Below are 21920 nucleotides of genomic sequence, written 5' to 3'. Positions count from 1 at the left end.
ACATGTGCAAGGTCCCAGTATTTCAAAATGATGACCAAAAAAGGTCGTCTGGAATTTAAGTGTTTGTTTTATTTTCACTTTTTGTTGCCCTTGTTTTTCATTGTTGTAGTTGTTGCTGTTGATGTCGTTGTTGTTAGATAGGACAGAGAGAAATGGAGAGAGATGGGGAAGACAGAGAAGGGGAGAGAAAGACAGACACCTGCAGACCTGCTTCACCGCCTGTGAAGTGACTCCCCTGCAGGTGGGGAGCCGGGGGCTCAAACTGGGATCCTTATACCGGGGTCCTTGCGCTCTGCGCTGCATGCGCTTAACCGTCTGTGCTACTGCCTGACTCCCGGAATTTAAGTTTTATTAAACTAAAATAGCTTTTTAAATGTTGGCAGGCTGATTCAGCTATCTGGAATCTGCACGGTGAATCTCCGTGCAGGCTCCATGTATATAGTTGGGTAGCGCCTCTGTGGTGTTGGTCCCCAGCTCCTCTGCTTTAAGAGTGGGCCTTTTTGTTCTTGATGTCCCTCCTCCCAGCGCTGCTCAGCTCCGGCTGGTGGTGGTGCAGGTTGAAGCTGGGACGCTGGAGCCTGAGGCATGAGGTGCTTTGCGTTGCACTGTGCTGGCTACCCACACCCCACCCCACCCTGGCTTTGAAGTAGCTGACTCTGGTTCTTGCCTTCACTGCATTCAGATCTCCTGGTACATTTTTAGAAATGCAGATTCCTGGGTCCCTGCCATATACATTTGGCTTTGATGAAACTTCCTAGCGATTCCCGCGCGCAGCCAGGATTGAAGCCAGCTTGACTGCTGTAGTCACTGCCGTGTGATGAGAGCAAGTAGTTTCCGGTGCTCGAGTGGCACCAGAGGGATGAGGAAGAAGTCAGAGACAGCCGGTAGGTTTGCTCCCTGAGCATCTTTCTCGGGAAGTCAACGAGGAAGTAGGGACGAGTGCAGAGTGCAGTTGGTGGACATCGTCTGCTTGTTGCATTATTGCAGGTGATGTCACAGAAGTACCAGTATTCCGACCTCTCTGCCCTTCTGACGTCTCAGCTGCACTTGACCTTTAGTTCACTCTCCAGTCAACGTTTACAGAAATTTAAAAAAAAAAACCTAAAGAAAGCAAAAAGTGCTCTTACTGCTATCGAAAGTTTTTGCTATATTATGTAATATATGTGGGTATTTCCTACAGCTGTAGCTTAAGGGTTGGTTTTGGTTTTGCCTCCAGGGTTACTGCTGGGGCTCAGTGCCTGCACTATGAATCTACTGCTCCTGGAGGCTGTTTTTCCCTTTAGTTGCCCTTGCTTATCATTATTGATGTCGGTTGTTGTTGGATAGGGCAGAGAGATATCGAGAGAGATGGGGGAGAGAAAGAGAGACACCTGCAGACCAGCTTCACCTGCTTGCTAAGCGACTCCCCTGCAGATGGGGAGCCGGGGGCTCGAACTAGGATCCTTAAGCCGGTCCTTGTGCTTCTGCCGTGTGCGCTTAGCCCGCTGCGCTACCGCCCAGCCCTCCAGTTTTTTTTTTTTCTTCCTTTAATATTTGTAGATTAAACAATAATTTAAGATCATGACTGCTGTGGTCCCATGGTTAATTTTTTTGTTTTCTGTGCAGTTGGACTTCAGTCTTTGAAGAAATTGCAGAGCATAGACCATGAAGTGTTCTGCCAGCGCTTTCTGTGCTGTAGTTGAGAGCTTGTATTCTGTGCTATAGGCAGTGAGAAAGTAGATTTCTTGGGGACCAGGCAGTGGCTCGCCCAGTTCAGTGCACATCGCGCCATGTAGAAGGACCTGGGTTTGAGCCCCCACTCCCCACCGCAGGGGGTGCTTCTCAGAAGCAGTGGGACAGGTCTGCAGGTGTCTATACCCTTCTCAGTTTCTCTCTGTCCTGTCAAGGACAATAGAAGGAAAAGATGGCTCCCAGGGGTGATGGATTCGCAGTGTCGGCACCCAACCCCAGCAATAACCCGAGAGGCCAGAGAAAGGGGAGGGAGAGGGAGCAAACATTTCTGAGTGTTACGTGGTCGTGTTGGTGTTTTGGACCTTTGGCAGGAGTCAGCTTAGGAAACACCAAGAAATAAGGAGATCGGTTAGCTGACCATAGAAGGACACTGCCCAGAGAGACGCTGCAATCCTAGACCAGGGTGGTGACAGGAGGATGAGCAAACAGGAAAAGCATTTAAGAGAAGGTCTGACTCATCGGGAAGAGAGATGGGGTAGGATGGCGCCTAGTGCCCAGCCTGTAGACAGACGATGGTGCCCGTGACTGAGAAGGTAGAGGTGAGGCACTTTGGGGGTTAGAGACAAGAGGTGGCACTGTGGGTGCTTGGCACACTGAACTGGTTATGTGATTTAGACCTGAAGCTCAAGTAAAGGAGACCGGATTTGAGAGTCATAGGAGGGAGAAGGTGAGCTCTCCCAAGGAAAGCTGAGCGGGATGGGAGCTTCATGGGCTGGGAAGCGTGAGTGTCCAGGGGGTGCAGGGGGTAGAGACTGCCAGGGTGAGTGGGTGCCATAGTTCAGTGCAGCATTTTACACAGGCGTCTTCTGGAAAATGTTTCTGTTGTGACCATCCATATCTCTCTGCTGTTAGCTAGAGCCCAGCGTTGTTGAGTCAGAAAAAAAGGGCTAAAGTAATGGGGTCAGATACAAAAGAGGACGTGGCACAAGAAATTTAGGCTGAGAGTCGGGTGCTAGCACAGCGGGTTAACTGCACATGTAAGGATCCCGGCTCCCCACCTGCAGGGGGGTCGATTCACAGGCGGTGAAGCAGGTCTGCAGGTGTCTGTCTTTCTCTCCCCCTCTCTATATCCCCCTCCTCTCTCCATTTCTCTCTGTCCTATCCAACAACGACAACAATAATAAAAAAACAGCAAAAGGGGATAAATAAATTTAAAAAAATAAAGAAAAAAGAAAAATAGCTTCCAGGCCCCTCTCTGTCTCCCCATCTCTCAATTTCTCTCTGTCCTATCCAACAACAGCAGCAGCAATGACAAGGGCAACAAAATGGGAAAAATGGCCTTCATGAGCAGTGAGCAGTGGATTCTCAGTGCAGGCACTGAGCCCCAGCAATGACCCTGGAGGCAAAATATATATATATATATATATGGCAGGAGCAGTGGGTCTGTCATGCAGGCACCAAGGCCAGCGATGACCTGGTAGCAGTAGGGAGGTTAAAGCATAGTGAGATTCCTTGCTGGTGGGCCACGCTCTTTCTGACCTTTGCTAACTAAGGAAAGGTCGAGCTAAACCCTAAGGAGCTCACATGTATTCAGAGCAGGTGGCTGGGAAGAGGAGGGAGAGGGTGTTGGGGTCAGGCTGTGGGCTGCAGTCCTGTCATTCGCTTCCCAATTAATGTTTCCAAACTGGTTGTTGTTTTTTGGGAGGGGGGAAGCTATTACTTGTGTCCAGCTGAAAATAAAAATTAAATGTGTATTCCTACCCAAATAAAATCATTCTATATTAGGCTGTTTTTGCTGTTTACATGTGATTTTTTTTTTTTTGCTGTATGTTTTATGTATTTTTTAATTTATTTTTTTTCTAATTCTAGAATTAAACAGCCACCATGTCGAGCAAAAAAGCAAAGACCAAGACCACCAAGAAGCGCCCCCAGCGCGCGACGTCCAACGTCTTCGCCATGTTTGACCAGTCTCAGATTCAGGAGTTCAAAGAGGCCTTCAACATGATCGACCAGAACAGAGACGGCTTCATTGACAAGGAGGACTTGCACGACATGCTCGCTTCCCTAGGTAGATTTTTACCTTCCTTGCATTCCCACTTGCCAAATCAATAATTCAAGCCTCCGTGAAGTTTCTGTTGTAATAAATAACGAATCCTCCCTCACCCGGTCTCAAAGGCCTGTTGAGAGCCAGTTGGGAGGGTGGTGTCTGTCGTAAAGCATAAGGCTGTGGGGATGGGAGCAGACAGGGTGCCACTCCCTCTAGCTGGACACTGAAGGCCTCTTGCTGAGGTGGCCGAGTATCCGCATCCCACGTAAAACATACTCAGCGGCAAAGATTGGGGACGACTTGGACAGGGCGCACCAGTGATCGCGATGGGGACAGTACTGGGAAAAGTAGCACGGGGACTTTCACAGTTCCATTCGAACTTTTTTTCCTCGAGAATTAAAGAAGAGAAAATACCAAGATTTAAAGCAAACAAACTGACTCTTGTGGTTTTATGATGGTGTGGGTGGGTGTTTGTTACTTACAAGGATTTGGTGTTTTGACCTTAAAAAGAGACGGCCCGGGAGTCGGGCGACAGCACAGTGGGTTAAGCACACGTGATGCAAAGCGCAAGGACTGGATTAAGGATCCCAGTTTGAGCCCCCGGCTCCCCACCTGCAGGGGAGTCGCTTCCCAGGCGGTGAAGCAGGTCTGCAGGTGTCTGTCTGTCTCTCCCCCTCTCTGTCTTCCCCTCCTCTCTCCATTTCTCTCTGTCCTGTCCAACAACGTCATCAATAACAACAATAATAACTACAACAACAATGAAAAACAACAAGGGCAATAAAAGGGAATAAATAAATAAATATAAAAGAGAGAGAGAGAGAGGCGGCCCTCTGGGTTCTGCCTCGTACCCACTCTGTAAGTCAGGGGAGGAAGTGTGAGTTTCTGACAGGTGGAGGAGGCCCGGGTCAGGGCTGTTGTGTTTCTTGGGCTTGATGATGAGTTAGAAAGGGCAGCGCAAGGGCTGGAGATAGGGAGCAGTGTTCTTCTCTTTACTTCATTCACCACAAAGCAACTTACTTTTGTCACTCTCTCTTAGTTGTTTCTCTTAACGTGTTATTTTGACTATTTTGAGCTTTATGAAAGGTGAAAGAACAGTGGAGAGAATGTGGGTGGATCTGACTTCATCAGCTAATGACATTTCCTTATTCAGAGTAAGGTCAAGATACTGGTCTAATGCTTTTCAGATGGACTATATCAGTAGGTTTCCTATGTAGAACAGCTTTGATTGTGTTTAGGGGCAGGGGGCAGTCACTACTGAAGGCTGAGGAGGAAGATGGGGGGCTTGGATTCATTCCAGAGATGGAAAGCTCACCACATCTGCAGAAGAAGGAAGACCCCTTCCGCTTGGGCACCCCCATGCCTTTAAAACAGTCCTTACCTTCAGATCAACAAGTCTGGATGCTGTCAGTAACTAGGGCTTAGCCTACATGAGTTCATTTAAATCCCTTCTTCTGTACTTGTGTTGTCTTGATGTCTATCTTTAGGGGCTTGGGGGGTATAGCCCCCCATTATTTTTGTGCAAGAGATGAAATTCAGAACATGCTTTATATTCATATAAAGCCTCTGGATTTAATCCCCAATGCCACATAAAGAGAAGAAAGACCAAAACAAATAGAATGTCATCAGTAGAAAAGTAATTCTTGGCTTTTTCTGCTTTAAACACAGCAACAGCAATAAAATAAGAGAGAGTAGAGCAGCAATTCGTTCTGCAGTTTGGGGGAGGGGACTCAGACCCAGGGCCTCAGGCATAAAGGTCCTGCACTCCTTGCTGAGCCGCCTCCGTAACCACTCAAGACTTTTTACTTTGTGGAAAAATGTCTTTTAAAACCGCCTGGTATAAGTGGTAACTATTAACTTATATTGAATGATACAAAATAATTAGTCGGAGTGAGCTCTTTGTCCTGAAATGTTGAAATAATGAAATTTTGTAGGGAAGAACCCCACTGACGCATACCTTGACGCCATGATGAATGAGGCCCCGGGCCCCATCAACTTCACCATGTTCCTCACGATGTTCGGGGAGAAGCTGAACGGCACCGACCCAGAGGATGTCATCAGAAACGCCTTCGCTTGCTTTGATGAGGAAGCGACTGGTGAGTCCTCTTTGCTTGTGCCTTTCCCTGCATGGAACATCCGGGTGGGGCCGCGGAGGAGCAGAATGTGGCCGCGGAGGTCACGGCGCTCTGTAGTTTCTGCTGCTCATCTTGGCATTTAAATCGTGTCACGCCGACACGCCCCCTGTCCTCACTCCTCTTGTTCCTTTCTGTCTGCTTTAGCCCTCCTGACAGCCACAGCCCGCCTCCTCATGTAGACCTTGCATCTTCCTTCCTGTCCCCATCTCTCTGTGCCTCATGCACGTGTGAGGAGGGCAGGAGAGGTAACAGACGGTTGTGCGGACTTCATGCCAGGGGCTCCCGGCTGCAATCACCGCACCCCCCTGTGCCAGAGACCACTAAAAGCTATCGGAAATCGTGGGTGTTGCCTTGGCTCCCTAACTCATTTCACTTTGGTAGACGTGGATACGCTGAAGTACTCTCTTCTAAGAGTGAGCCAGCCGCTCCAGTGGCAGCAAGTGTTCAGGGCTGTTCTCTGCTTTGTCCTCCAGGCACCATCCAGGAAGACTACCTGAGGGAGCTGCTGACAACAATGGGCGACCGCTTCACAGACGAGGAGGTGGACGAGCTGTACCGCGAAGCGCCGATCGACAAAAAGGGCAACTTCAACTACATCGAGTTCACGCGCATCCTGAAACATGGCGCCAAAGACAAGGACGACTGAGAGGACTCGGCCAAAATGTTCCGGTGGTTGTGTCTCTTGCTGTTTCTCAGACACGTGCCCTGGCCCCATAGACCTGCTGCATGCGACTTAGTGTCACTGCTTCGCCTCTGTTTTCCCTCTTGATGTATTTATTCTAGACCTTTCTGCCACTTAGCACTTGTATAATCAGGCTGCAAATGGGGATGAGGTTGTAAATTGTAGTAGAAAAAAAAAGATTGCGAATAAAAATCAACAAATGTGAAAGCCCAGGAACATATGTGCGGTATTTCTGGTTTTGCTGGATTTTTACATTTTTATATAATAAAAATGCTATTTTGAAATAAAGATCATGCTGACTCAAATGGAGTATAATGGGAAATTTTTAAAGTGGCTGCCAGAAGGAAGTAGCCCTTTTTTGCCTTCTGCTTTTCAACTTAAAACTGTCTTCACGTTTGTAGGACAGTCCTCCGAACTTAAGTATAAGTTAACATCTTTATGAAGTAAAGACTGTATCTAGGGGGGCCGAGTGGTGGGGCACCTGGCTGAGCGCACATGTTACAGTGAGCAAGGACCCGGGTTTGAGCCCCTGGTCCCCACCTGCAGGGAGAAAGCTTTGCGAGTGGTGAAGCAGGTCTGCGGGTCTCTCTCTCTCTCTCTCCCTCTACCTCCCGACTCTCTTTATTTCTGGCTTTCTATCCTATAAATAAAGATAATAAAATAAATATTATATCTGTTTTCCCACCTTTTTAAATTATTGACTGACAAATATATAATCCATCTGAGAAAACACTCAACATTTTATTAACCTAGAATTCTAAAAAGATGCGGTGAAATTATGAAAGTTGTTAATGAACATTTAGTGTGTAACAGTTTTGCACCAATACAATTTTCATTGAATTTTTCCAGCAACTTTGTTGGGGAGATAATTTGTTAGCTTTGTATTTCAGGGGCATGGGGGGCACTGAGCTCAGAGCAGTTGAGAAGTTGGCCAGAGTTTAGAGCAGTGGATGTAACAGGGCACTGAGTCTCAAGACTCACCTTGTGTTGAGAACTCTAAGCCATCTCTACAGAAAGCCTTCAGGGTTTAAGTTCCACTACATCCAAGCAAAAGCCTATAGTCATCATTGAAGTTTAAAATAATTTGGGGGAATGGAGTATTTGACAAAATTTCAGAAAATTCTATCCCGGATTTTAAAAAATTGAGAAGTAAATGATTTTTTTTGTTATTTGAAGGCCTTAATCTGTTTAGACTTACGCTTAATGGGTTACAAGACTGTAAGATTATAACGTACATTATAATCCACACCCTGTCCACCAGGCTTCTGTGTCCACCCACCTCCCAGAGAGAACAGATAAGCACGAGAGTTCTCACAGTCCTTTTAGAAACGATGTTTTGGTTGGTTGGCTAATTTTTTCCATTTGTGTTTGCAAATTCGTGTTTACCTGTTCTCTAGCCTCCACATAGAGTAAGCCACCAGTAAATCGTCTTTCATCTCTGCATTTCACTGCTTCCGTCCATTTTGTTTTTTCCTCAAAGGACATTTTTCTCGATTGCAGAGTAGTATCCTATAACCTGTTTTCATTTTGAGTAATTGTGGGTTACTGGATTATAAGATCTGTCCCTTAATTTCTTCAGCCAGTCATATGCTGATTGGTATTTTGGCTATTGGGAATATGCAGCTTTGAGCAGAAGGGCACATGTGTCTCTGAGTCAGTGAGTGTGTGTTCTGAACAAGTGTGTAAGAGTGGTATTGCTGGATCATACGGTAATTCCGTTTTTATTTGTTGGAGGACTCTCCGTACAACCTTCCAAAGGAGCTGTACCAATTTGCATTCCCACCAGCAGTGTGGCAGGGTCCCTTTCCCCCCACAACCTCACCAACACCTGCCGTTGCCTGGTTTGTTGAAGTGTGGGAAATTACCACAGTGAGGTAGAATCTCAGTGTGGTTTGAATTTGCATTTCTCTAATGACCAGTGAAGTGGAGCCTTTCTCCATATGTCTGTGGGCCATGTGTGCCTTTTCTTTAGAAAACCTTTTGGTTCTTTGGCCTACTTTTTTTATTGGGATATTTTTTTTTTTTTTCCTTTTGTTGAGCTGTACCAGTTATTTATAGATGCTATCGGTCGCTGTATTCTGGGTTTGATTGTAAATAGAATTGCATCATTTTCCCTTTCCTCTGCCTCTGGTTTACAGAAATGCCACTTACACGTGTTGGTTTTGTACCCTGCTGATTTATTATTCCCAGTTGTTTTAGTGGAGTCTTTGGGGTTCTCTAGGCATATAATGTCATCAGCAAATAGTGACAGTTTGAGTAGAAGACAGAAGATTCTAAATAGGATATTTGCAGGCAGCTCATGTGGTGTAGACTATAGGGAAGGAATGAAAACTACAGATCATGCTACTACAAAGTTTAAACGGTATGAGAAACGAGGGGGAAAGTCAGAGCTTCGTCCACACTGCGCAGACCATCTGTCCCGTCTGCGCACGCAGGCCTGATGTTTGCGTAGTCAGTGCGTTCGTTCAGTGGTCACTACAGCAGCGCACAGAATGCTACTGAGATCAGCACGGCGAGAATGCAGTTGCGCTGTTAGGCTACTGAAGGTCGTGCTGAATAGCAGTGAGGCCTGTTGGTAGTATTCTCTGCTTAATTTTCTGCTCCCGTTAAAGGATCTCATCCTTAAAGGAGGGTGCAATTCCATCACAGTTCCCAAGTCCCGTCTTGCGGCGCTCATAGGAACCTCACATTGAGGCTGGGAGGAATGCACACCCACCTAGTGCTCAGGGGCCAGGTTTCAAGCTGCTGGTCCCGCTTACCGGGGGAACGGCTCACACACAGTGAAGCAGGGCTGCAGGTGTCTCACTCTGGGTGTCTCCCCTCCCTCTGATAGTTACCTTTTTAATTCTTGTTTTTAGTTTAGTTATTATTGGATAGAGACAGAGAGACACCTGCAGCCCTGCTTCTTCATCTGTGAAGCTTTCCCCGTGCAGGGGGGGGGGGGGGTACGGGGGCTTGAACCGGGTCCTTGTGCACTGTAGTGTGAGCACTTAACCAGGTGCACGACAACCTGGCCCCTGAAATTTCTCTTTGGAAGAAAGGAAGGAAAAAATGGAAAGCAGAGCTGAGCAGTGTTTTCCCTCTGTGGGCCTCTTTCATTAAAACATTTGGGGGAAGGCCAGCAGTGACACAGCGAGTTAAGCGCAGGTGGCGCAAAGCACAAGGACCGGCATAAGGATCCCGGTTGGAGCCCCCGGCTCCCCACCTGCAGGGGAGTCGCTTCACAGGCGGTGAAGCAGGTCTGCAGGTGTCTGTCTTTCTCTCCCCCTCTCTGTCTGCCCCTCCTCTCTCCATTTCTCTCTGTCCTATCCAACAACAAAGACATCAGTAATAACAATAACTACAACAATAGAACAAGGGCAACAAAAGGGGGAAAAAAATAGCCTCCAGGAGCAGTAGATTCATGGTGCAGACACCGAGTCCCAATGATAACCCTGGAGGCAAAAAAAAAACATTTGCTGGGGTAGGGTCGGGCGGTAGCGCAGCGGATTAATCACACGTGGCACAAAGTGCAAGGACTGGCATAAGAATCCCAGTTCGAGCCCCTGGCTCCCCACCCCCCTGCAGAGGGGTGACTTCACAGGCGATGAAGCAGGTCTGCAGGTGTCTGTCTTTCTCTCCCCCTCTCTGTCTTCCCCTCCTCTCTCCATTTCTCTCTGTCCTATCCAACAACAGCAATAACAATAACAAGGGCAACAGAAATGGGAAAAGTGGCCTCCAGGAGCAGTGGATTTGTAGTGCAGGCACCGAGTCCCAGAGATAACCCTGGAGGCAAAAAATAAGTAAAACATTTTTTAAATGGCCACCAGAAGTGATGGATTTATTATGCAGCCATCAAGTCCCACTGATAACTCTGGTGGCTATAAAAAATTTTTTTTTGTAAAGCTTCCACATTATTATCTGACCCTTAACAATGAAGTAAAACAGGTGTAGCCAACTTTTTTTAAATTAATATTTATTTATTCCCTTTTGTTGCCCTTGTTGTTTTATTGTTGTAGTGATTATTGTGGTTGTTACCGATGTTGTCGTTGTTGGACAGGACAGAGAGAAATGGAGAGAGGAGGGGAAGACAGAGGGGGAGAGAAAGATAGACACCTGCAGACCTGCTTCACCACCTGTGAAGCAACTCCCCTGCAGGTGGGGAGCCGGGGGCTCGATCCCGGATCCTTACTCCAGTCCTTGTACTTTGCTCCACCTGCGCTTAACCCATTGCGCTACCGCCTGACTCCCAAGTGTTTCATTTTTAAAAACAAAAACTTGAGTGCTTGATAGTAACTAGATACACTCCATTCTGTTTCCCTTGTACTATCTATCAGTTAAGAACGTTCTGAAATTTAATATAAGGCACATAGGCCGGAACCTTGTTCTTCTCTGGTACCCGATAAATATGACGATGAAAACTTGCTTTGTCTTTGAGAACCACATAATATGATCTCATCAGTTGGCCACAGACCCCCTTAGCCATGACAATGGGTGTGTCTGTGTATTCACTTCAGTAAAACAACACGAAGCACTTACTGTGTATGTCACACTAGTGTTGGTCTTCTACAGGCGGTGCACTGAGGAAGAGAGAAGTAACTTGTAGAGTCTGCACAGCCAGGAGGCGGTGGGGCTGTCACTCCCATCTAGCTGCCTTCCATCCCAAGAAAGTGGTCACTGGAGATAACATTATTACATGGTCCTGGAGGTGGCACAGTGGGTAAAGACCTGGACATTTTTAAGCACGAGGTTTCAAGTTCAATCCTAGGCACCATGTGTATCAGAGTGATGTCTGGTTCTTTCTGTCACTCACTGGTGGCTACAAAAATGGAATTATATTTATTTATACATTTTTAAAAATATTTTTATTTCCTTTTGTTGCCCTTGTTATTCTATTGTAGTGATTGTTGCTGTTGGATAGGACAGAGAGATGTAGAGAGAGGAGGGGAAGATAGACGGGGAGAGAAAGACAGACACCTGCAGACAGACCTCTTTCACTGCTTGTGAAGCGACTCCCCTGCAGGTGGGGAGCCAGGGGCGCGAACCGGGATGCTTACGCCGGTCCTTGTGCTTTGCTTTGTGCCACGTGCGCTTAACCCACTGCACTACTGCCTGACTCCCTTATTTATACATTTAATGGGTCATTTGTCCTGAAAAAATTTCATGACAACAAAATTTTTTGAATTTTTTTTCCCTTTTTTCTGTCTCCAGGGTTATCACAGGAGCTCCACACCTGCATTGGGAATCCACCACTCCTGGAGGCCATTTTTTTCCTTTTGTTGCCCTTGCTGTTTATCAGTGTTGTTATTGCTGTTGTTGTTGTTGGATAGGAGAGAAATGGAGAGAGGAGGGGAAGACAGAGAGGGGGAGAGAAAGACAGACACCTGCAGACCTGCTTCACCGCCTGTGAAGCGACTCCCCTGCAGGTGGGGAGCCAGGGGCTCAAACTGGGATCCTTATGCCAGTCCTTGAACTTTGCTGTACTACTGCGGCTCCCTCATGAAAACAAATTTTAAACTAGCAACAAAGATCAATAGTATTTGAATAGTGAATTCTCTGAATTAAATTTTATTTCAAAATATGTGCTGAAAACATTTCTTACAGTCAATGTGAATATCTAATATTGTTTATCCTGAAAAGTAATAACAATATTGTATCTCCAATATTGTATTTAATGAATTTTTTAAAGATTTTATTTATTTATTTATTAGAAACATAGCAGGAGAGAGAAAGCGCCAGACATGAGCTGCCGGGGATTGAACTCAGGACCTCATGCCTGAGAGTCCAGTGCTTTATCCACTGTGCCACCTCCCAGACCACTTAAATGAATTTTTTAAAATTGTATTTACTTTCTGTTTTAATTATTTGTTTTCATTATATTTATCTATTGGATAGAGACAGAAATTGAGAGGAAGGGAGAGAGATAAAAGAGACAAGACACCTGCAGCCCTGCTTTACCACTTGTGAAACTTTCCCCCTGCAGGTGGGGACCAGGGGCTCGAACCAGGTTCCTTGAGCCCTGTAACATGTGCGCTCAACCAGGTGCACCACTGCTCGGCCCTATATTTAATTTCTTTTTTTTTCTTTTTTTTAAAAGATTTTATTTATTTTACTAATGAGAAAGATAGGAGGAGAGAGAGAAAGAGCCAAACATTACTCTGGTACATGTGCTGCCGGGGATTGAACTCAGGACCCCATGCTTGAGAGTCTAGTTTCTTAGACACTGTGCCACCTCCCAGACCACTCGGTCCTGCATTTAATTTCTAATGTTAAGAGAAAACCAGAGCATCACTCTGGCACATGCCATGCCAGGGGTCAAACTCAGGACTTCTTACTTGTAAGCTCAGTGCTCTGGCGCAGTACCACCTCTCAGGCCACCATACTGAAATTTTAAGAAAAAAAACTCCTCAGACTAAAATGTGAGAATCACAGGTTGCTCAGGTCACTTTCCTCTTAACCTTGAGAGACTTAAGATGAGGTATTATTTGGGACAAAAACTAGAAGTCACTAGGTGGCACTATTATTCTTACTATGTGTGGTAGCGTAGTCCTTGACCTTGTGATGAGACACTAAAGCTGTCTTTGAAGAGAGAATGGTCCCAGTGACACTGTAGCTTTGTTGAAGTTGTTTCTTAGGAAGACTACTGACCAAGCCTCTGGCAGTGGAATTTATGTTGTTTCCAAATGCAGGTACATTCTCTAGAACTTCTTTTACAATCCTGTATTCGCTCATTCATTTACTCTGTTGTTCCTTCCTTTCAAGTATCTATTTAAATGTCTGGAAACTCCCCACCTGCAGGGGAGTCGCTTCACAGGCGGTGAAGCAGGTCTGCAGGTGTCTGTCTTTCTCTCCCCCTCTCTGTCTTCCCCTCCTCTCTCCATTCCTCTCTGTCCTATCCAACAACAACGACGTCAGTTACAACAACAATAATAACCACAACAACTATAAAACAACAAGGGCGGGGGCCAGGCGGTAGCACAGTGGGTTAAGTGCACATGGTTCAAAGCGTAAGGCTCCCGGTTCGAGCCACCGGCTCCCCACCTGCAGGGGAGTCGCTTCACAAGCAGGTGAAGCAGGTCTGCAGGTGTCTATCTTTCTCTCCCCCTCTCTGTCTTCCCCCCCTCTCCATTTCTCTCTGTCCTATCCAACAACAACGACATCAATAACAACGATAACAATAACCACAACAATGGTAAAACCACCAGGGTAACAAAAGGGAAAAAATGGCCTCCAGGAGCAGTGGATTCGTGGTGCAGGCACCGAGCCCCAGCAATAACCCTGGAGGCAAAAATAAATAAAATTTTAAAAACAAGGGCAACAAAAGGGAATAAATAAATAAATATTTTAAAAAACAAACAAAAAAAATGTCTGGAAACTACTGAGATCTCAGTGCACTCGCTACTTTCACACTGAAATGGCTTTTGCTGAAAGTAAGAGACTTGGCACTTGTGAGAGCTCACTCCATCACTTAATGCCTAACTCCTAGGTGGGCGGGCATTGCTCCGTCTAGCTCTCCACACTTACACAGGAAGGTCAATGCCAGAAGCACGTCACAGACCTCCAGGAAAACGTGAGCCTCTTACACTGACCTGGGGAGAAGGTATCGATGAATGATTCCATCTGTTTTACACGCCAATAGGTTCTGGTCACTCATCCCTGTTGACAGGATCCTTTCTGGCAGGTCAAACAACCTTGGGACATCCAGCAGAGGGACAGTTTTGTGTAGGACACTCAGGGTGCATGGGTGGCTCACCACTCTTTAAAATGTCCCGAACCCCAGTCTCAACGATGTTGTGTTTTTTTTTGTTGTGAGACATGAGCCTGCCATCCTTGGAGGGAGGTTCGTCTAGCTTTTCTTGTACCAACCTTTGTTCTCACAGTTAACTGGCATTCTGAGCGGCAAACACGGAGCCTTTAATTCTGTGACAACCTCATGCAAGTCATTATCCTTATCTACATGTTAATTATTTAGAGATGAATGATGGGTGTATGTGAAAATATTTTGTAAAGCCTCAGTTTATATGTGACTCTCACTCCTGCCTCAAGAGTAATGAGAGTTTTCTGTCAGTAGCGCTATATAGCATTCTTTCTCACGCCACACAAGCCAAGTTTAGGAAGATTGGCTCTGACACAGAAGACCACAAGACCTTTCCTTACTACATTTGTCACCAGCCTCTACTGACTCCTACGGAAACAAAAACTTTAGCGCTTTCTTGAGTGCTGGTTTGCAGTATAGTCTTTTTTTTTTTCTTCACCACTCCTGTCCCCACCCCCATAGATGACACGGTAGTCTCCCAGCCTTAGACTGACTCTTTTTTACATTGTACATTCAGTTCTCTATATTCTACTCATGAGTGAAGCCATTCTCAGCTGTCCTTCCCCTCTGACTTGCTGAGCGTCATCTCCAATTCCATCCTCTTGATCCCAAAGGACACTATGTCATCTTTTTTATTGCTGAATAATACTCCACTGCGTATATGTCCCATAACTTTTTATCCAGCCATCTGTCAAAGGGCATTTGGTTGTTTTTAGGTTTTTGCTATTGTGAATAAGCTGCTATTAACATGGAAGGGGGGTTGCATATGTCCCTTCGAATCAGTGTTATTTTATCTTTTGGAAACATGCCCAGTAGTGGAATTGCCGGGTCCTATGGCATCTCCATTCGTGTTTGTTTAAGGATTCTCCAGACTGTTCCCAGTACCAGTTTGCACTCTCACAGCAGTGTGGTAGAGTTCCTCTCTCTCCACGTCCTCTCCAGCACTTAACCTTTTCTTTATTATTTATTTATTTATTTAATTTATTTACCAGAGCACTGCTCAGCTCTGGCTTATGGTGGTGCAGGGGATTGAGCCTAGGGCTTTGGAACCTCAGGCGCTAGAGTGTCTTTGCAGAACACTATCTACCCTCTGCCCTACCTTTTCTTTATTGATGGAGTCCATTCTCACAGATGTGAGGTGGAATCTTAATGTGGTTTTGATTTGCATTTTTTTTTCAAAGATTTTATTTATTTATGAGAAAGATAGGAGGAGAGAGAGAGAGAAAGAGCCAGACATCACTCTGGGACATGTGCTGTCGGGGATCGAACTCAGACCCTCATGCTTGAGAGTCTAATGCTTTAGCCACTGCGCCACCTCCTTGACGGCTGAAGAGCTAACATGTCTGCGGGGCTGGAATACAGTCTTCAAGTCTCTTGCCGGCCAGCCTACTCTTTTTGCTCTCCCACGTCACTTCCACTGCAGTTGATTTGTTCCCAGAGCACAATCCTTCCTTTCAGACTCTCAGTCTTGTGAACATGGTGGTGATGATGCTTTATCTCCTCATGGACACTGGTAACCCATTCAGAAAAAGTAAATCTTTATCCACGTCCTCAACAATCTGAGCACACACTGGCAGGGTTCATTTAGGAGGTTAGACTCACTGTGCTTTTATCTTGTTACATGTCTATTCTCTATTATTCACTGAGTTGAAAATGGTATGTCTGAGTGTCACAGGAAATAGAAAGACTGATTCTGCTCTCTGAAAGTGTCGCATTGGGTGATTAATATAGAAGCTTTCATGCCTGGTGACTTCACCGTTTTCAGACCATCTTGGGTGGAGCTTGAAGGAATCATGTTGAGTGAAATAAGTCAGAAAGAGAAGGATGAATATGGGATGATCTCACTCACCGCAGAAGTTGAAAAACAAGGTTAGAAGAGAAAACACAAGTAGAACCTGAACTGGAGTTGATGTATTGCAACAAAGTCAAAGACTCTGGGCTGGGGCGGGGGGGAGTTCAGGTCCTGGAACAGGACGACAGAGGACCTAGTGGGGGTTGTGTTGTTGTGTGGGAAACTGGGAAGTGTTGTGCATGTACAAACTATTGTACTTACTGTCAAATGTTAAGCATTAATCCCCCAATAAATTTTTTTCTAAGTTATAGGGTGGGGAGATAGCATCTCTTTATGCAAAGAGACTCTCATGCTCATGCCTAGGGTTCAAAGTCCCAGGTTCAATCCCCAGCACCACCATAAGCCAGAGCTGAACAGGGCTCTGGTAAAGAAAAAAAAAATGTTATCTTGAAAATATTCAAGATTCCCTATTTGTTTTAGAGAGAGTTCAATAAACGTAATATGCTATCAGTGTCACGTATCTATCAAATGATAGATGACAGAACTCCCTAGGGGCCAGGTGGAGGCGCACCTGATTAAACACACACACTGCAGGGTACAAAGACCCGGGTTCAAGCCCCTGGTCCCCCACCTGTGGGGGGGAAAGCTCCACAAGGGGTAGAGTAGGGCTGCAGGTGTCTCTCTGTCTCCCCATACCCTCTTGATTTATCACTATCTCTATCAAATAAATATTTTTAAAAAAGAGATAGACACCTGCAGTCCTGCTTCACCACTTATGAAACTTTTCCCCTGCAGGTGGGGACCAGGGGCTTGAACCCAGGTCCTTGTGCACTGTAACGTGTGTGCTCAACCATTATTTTGTCTCTACCTCTATCCAATAATAAGTAAATAAAAAATATATATGAAAGAGAGAGAAAGAAAGTCCCACTTCTTAGATAAGAAGACTAAGGATCCTGGTTCGAGCCCCCAGCTCCCTGCCTGCAGGGAGCAGTGAAGCAGGTCTGCAGGTGTCTGTCTTTCTCTCCCCCTCTCTGTCTTCCCCTCCTCTCTCCATTTCTCTCTGTCCTATCCAATAACAACGACATTAATAACAACAACAATAAAACAACAAGGGCAACTAAAGGGAATCAATAAATAAACAAAAGAAGAAGACTAAGGTCTTAAAGTCTCCCAGGAGGCATCACAGCTAGTCAGGCCAAACTAATCACTTAATCAAAACTCCTGAGTGTGAGTGCCATGGCCGCCACCCCCTCGACCACTGCACACCGGGGCATCTCGAGTAGCCCACCCGGTCCCAGAGTTTGCCCCTTTGTGTCAGATTGCTTTGACTTCTGCACGGTCCTTGACCGCTCAGGGTTTGCCATACCTTTGAGGCCCCAGCCTTGAAAGTGTATGAACAGACAAGGATCTGTAAGCTGAGAAGCAAACAGGGGACAAGGCCCACATTCATGGGGATAAACAGAGCAAGCTCAGAAAACAGTCAGTGGGAAATTTTCATCAGTGACACTGGGCAGCTCCGAGCTAGAAAGACGTATGTCTCCATCCTTCCTGGTGCCCGTTCCTTCTCTGAGCGGGTGTGAGCAGGGGATGTGGCCGCCCACTACTCCTTGCTTCACACCCCGTTTTTCCTACCTTGAGACTCTGGCTCTTGCTTCCCCTTTAGGAAGACAAATATCTCTTCATAGAACATCAACCCAACTAGAGCAGGACTCTCCCTTTACCTGTGAGGCCTGCCGCCAGAGCAGGCTGCCTAGGAACGGTAGTGGAGGGGTTGGCAGGAAACGAGTGCGCTCTGTGCTCCTCAGGGCTGGGGTGAAGGCAAGCCATCCTAGTCCAAGGTGCTCACAGCGGAAAGATGGCCAAATGCAGGCTACCCTTTGAAGTTGGCAGCTGAGTGAATCAAGCCAGACAGAAGGTGAATAGATACAAATCATTACAAGGAGAAACAGACAGACATTTTCTACTTCTTCTCCTTCTCCTTCTCCTTCTCCTTCTCCTTCTCCTTCCTCTTCTCCTTCCTCTCCTTTTCTTCCTCTTCCTTTTTACTTTATGGGGGGGGGGGTTAATGGTTTACAGCTGACAGTAAAATACAGCAGTTGGTCCATGTGTAACATCTCTCAGTTTTCCACATAACACTCTAACTCCCACTAGGTCCTCCTCTGTCATCCTGTTCCAGGACTTGAACCCCCACACCTCTACCCCAGAGTCTTTGACTTTGGTGCAGTGCACCAAACCTGGCCCAAGTTCTGCTTAGTGTTTTCCCTTCTGTACTTACTTCTCAACTTCAGACAGAAACATTTTTTTAATTAAAAAAAAATTATTTATTCCCTTTTGTTGCCCTTGTAAGACAGAAGCATTTTAAAGAAATGAAAAATAAGTATGTCTTCTCTCTCCACAATCTTGGCGATTGAAAATGAGCAATACTATTGCTTATCTTTTCTTTTTGGCACATATTCATTTTTTATGCATCTAGTTTTTGTTATGATTTCTTATTTCTTATTTTTTTACCACCTGTGTTCTAGATGTCCACCACCTTCACCACTTCACAGTCTCCTTGAATATTTCAAAATAGACCTCAATTTTTACAGGGGTAGATTTTTTTTTCTTTTATTTGAAAAGACAGGTTTTATTTAGAAAATAAAAAGACACTGCCCTACTTTCTTTGCATAGGGGTTAAACTGAAGGCAGCAGCAAAATGGGTCACCTGTTGACTCGTGGGAGAAATGCTAGTCTATAGGCCGAGGCCGTGTTCACCGGAGGTGTGGGGCCCAGGGTGGCGCAGACAGGCCGCTTCTGTCCCCGCCCACATGCTCCCAGCCGAGAAGTGGGCACCACAGCTACACCTCGCCAGAGTTCAAAAGTGATCCACACTCAGTAGAAATCACACTGTGAATATTGTTATTCTTTTTGATTTTTATTATTTATTATCCCTTTTGTTGCCCTTGTTGTTTTATTGTTGTAGTTATTATTGTTGTTGTCATTGATGTCGTCATTGTTGGATAGGACAGAGAGAAGTGGAGAGAGGAGGGGAAGACAGAGAGGGGGAGAGAAAGACAGACACCTGCAGACCTGCTTCACCGTCTGTGAAGCGACTCCCCTGCAGGTGGGGAGCTGGGGGCTGGAACCGGGATCCTCACACCGGTCCCTGCGCTTTGCATCACCTGCGCTTAACCCACTGAGCTACCACATTCCCTATTTTGAATTTTCTTTTATTTCCTTTATTTTTTTAATATTTATTTATTCCCTTTTGTTGCCCTTGTTGTTTTATTGTTGTAGTTTTTATTGTTGTTGTTATTGATGTCGTCCTTGCTGGATAGGACAGAGAGAAATGGAGAGAGGAGAGGGAAGACAGAGAGGGGGAGAGAAAGACAGAAATCCTGCAGACCTGCTTCACCGCCTGTGAAGCGACTCCCCTGCAGGTGGGGAGCCGGGGGCTCGAACCAGTATCCTTACGTTGGTTCTTGCGCTTGGCACCTCGTGCGCTTAACCCGCTGCGCTACCACCCGACTCTCTATTTTGAATTTTCAACCAGTATCGTTTCCTGGACTGATGGCGTGCTATCCAGGGTGATACTGGGTAGCAGCCTCAGGCCAGGCCCCCAGTAACTCACATGACCAGGAGAGTAAACCTGACCATTGGCTACATTCTGATGTTCAGTAAGTCAGGAGTGGTAAAGATGTTGTTGAATTCTGATATTCCAGCTGGGTCTGTTAGATGTAGCTTCATTGTAAGCCAAGGAAGAGAGAAGAGTCTGGGTAAGGGGTTCTCCAGCATTTCAGCCAAGGAGGGACTAGATGGAGAAGTGAGGCAGGGGGCCAGGTGGAAGCACACCTGGTTCAGCGCACACACTACAGTGCACAAGGACCCTGGTCCCCATCTGCAGGGAGGAAGCTTTACATGTGGTGAAGCAGGGCTGCAGGTGTCTCTCTGTCCGTCTCCCTCTCTATCCCTCCCTCGCATTTCAACTTTTCCTATCCGATAAAGCTTTTTAAAAAAGAAAGACAAGTGAGGCTGCAGTTACAAGAAAAGAGAAGAATCGTGGGCAGGATAAAGATGAGAAAGTGACAAATTAAGATGTCGTTACACGTCTTCCCGAAAGGAACTTGGGTAACATAGGTAGCATAAACTAGGTAGATAGCATCCACGCATCTGTCACACCCTGTAAGTGGAGAGCAGAACAAAGTCAGTGCCAAACACATTCTGAGTTCATCCAAAGGAAGCAGGTAAGAAAGAGGCAGAGAGTGAAGGGATAACAGGAAGGCCGATGGCAGGGCAGCCCGCTTTGGCAGCAGGCTTGGTGTCGGCCGTGACACTTCAGAGCCAACACAGAGCTGGGGCTTTTGCAGTTGTTGAGTAGAGGCAGAAAGGAGAGACGAAGGACATTCAGGAAGGAAGATGGGGGCAATTCTGAGCCTTTTTGGTTTGTAGGTGGTTGGTGGCCCTCTGGCTCACATTATGTCCAGAAAACATTTTGGTAATACAAGCTAAGTGTCTCTGAAAAATAGAATGTCTGTGTGGTTTTTGACAATCTGACTTGAAAATGGTGATCTTAGGAAAATATTTTTGGTAGAATTTGGTGAGGGAGTAGAAAGCATATCGGTTATGCAGAGACTCTCATGCTTGGGGCTCCAGAGTCCCAGGTTCAATCCCCTGCACGACCATAAATCAGAGCTAAGCAGTGCTCTGGTAAAAAAAAAAAAAAAGAATTTGGTGAGACCTCCTGCTCTTACTCCAGCAGGGAAAATAAATGATGGGTGACCAGGAAGCTCCGCTTTCAGCGGTAGATGAGATCTCTGACATATGTCAGCCTTCCCTGAAGGAACTTGGTTATGTCCTGAAGGAACTTGGTTATGTCCTGAAGGAGTTCCTCCCAATGCAGGGTGGTTGAGGTGGCTGAATTGCTTTCCCCAAAAGTTCATTTCTGGTCGGTTCCTGAAGCAAGTGCAGGCAGAGGCTGTGCAGACCAGCTGTACACAGTGACTCTCAGAAGCTGTTCAGACTCAAACTCATGAAGAGTTGTTAGTTTGTGGTCTGGGAGGTGGTGCAGTGGATAAAGGGTTGGACTCTCAAGCATGAGGCCCTGAGTTCAATCCCCAGCAGCACATGTACCAGAGTGATGTCTGGTTCTCTCTCTCTCTCCTATCTTTCTCATGAATAAATAATGCATAAATTCTTTTTCTAAAAAAAGAATTATTAGTTTTAATTTCATATTCTGACTAATTAGATCATAATATTTGAAAAGTCCTGGAATATGCTCAGTGGGCAACCTCCCCCCACCCCCAGGAGATTTCTATATAGAGACAGTTTAGAAACCACTGAACTGGGGCCAGGTGGTGGCGCACCTGATTGAACACACATGCTACAATGCACAAGGACCCGGGTTCAAGCCCCTGGCCCCCACCTGCGGAGGGCGGGGAGACTACATGGGCCGTAAAACAGGTCTGCAGGTGTCTGTCTGTCTCTCTTCCTCTCTATCTCCCCCCTACTCTCTCAATTTCTCTCTCCTTGTCTTCCAGAAGCAATGGGTTTGTAGTGTTGGTATTGAGCTCCAGTGATAAACCTAGAGGCAAAAAAAAAAAAAAAAGGAAAGAGAAGCATTGAGCCACATCTGGCCCGCAGTGCCTAAGGTTTGCCATGTGATTTTGTTCTGGAAGGCAGCCGTGACATGTGTCATTTCATGTCATGATAGAAACATTAAAGACAGGGCTCAAGCACATGGATGAATTTAACCCCCAGCAGAGTACTTGTTTACACATTTATACTAGGCACTACTCACACAACAAATATATTACATTTTCAGA

At 46.0% G+C, this 21920-nt stretch overlaps 1 protein-coding gene across 4 annotated transcripts in view; it reads left to right on the top strand.

The window, feature by feature from the left end:
- The window catches only part of LOC103110701 (myosin regulatory light chain 12B), a 12939-nt gene extending 6102 nt beyond the window's left edge, over positions 1-6837 (top strand). For 3 of the 4 annotated variants that reach the window (XM_007519866.3, XM_060200760.1, XM_060200759.1), the window contains exons 2-4: positions 3541-3739; positions 5650-5811; positions 6324-6837. In XM_007519866.3, coding sequence (XP_007519928.1) covers positions 3556-3739; positions 5650-5811; positions 6324-6496 — 519 coding nt within the window. In that variant the 5' untranslated portion in view covers positions 3541-3555 and the 3' untranslated portion in view covers positions 6497-6837. Of the gene's footprint in view, positions 1-2376; positions 2399-3540; positions 3740-5649; positions 5812-6323 lie in introns of those variants that run through there. The other variant, XM_060200761.1, reaches the window with a different exon arrangement.
- Positions 6838-21920: the final 15083 nt, after the last annotated feature.

This window comes from Erinaceus europaeus, chromosome 10, assembly GCF_950295315.1.
Source record: "Erinaceus europaeus chromosome 10, mEriEur2.1, whole genome shotgun sequence".
Lineage (NCBI taxonomy): Eukaryota > Metazoa > Chordata > Mammalia > Eulipotyphla > Erinaceidae > Erinaceus > Erinaceus europaeus.
Note: the sequence above shows the minus strand (reverse complement) of the source record. Positions and strands in the feature narration are given on the sequence as shown.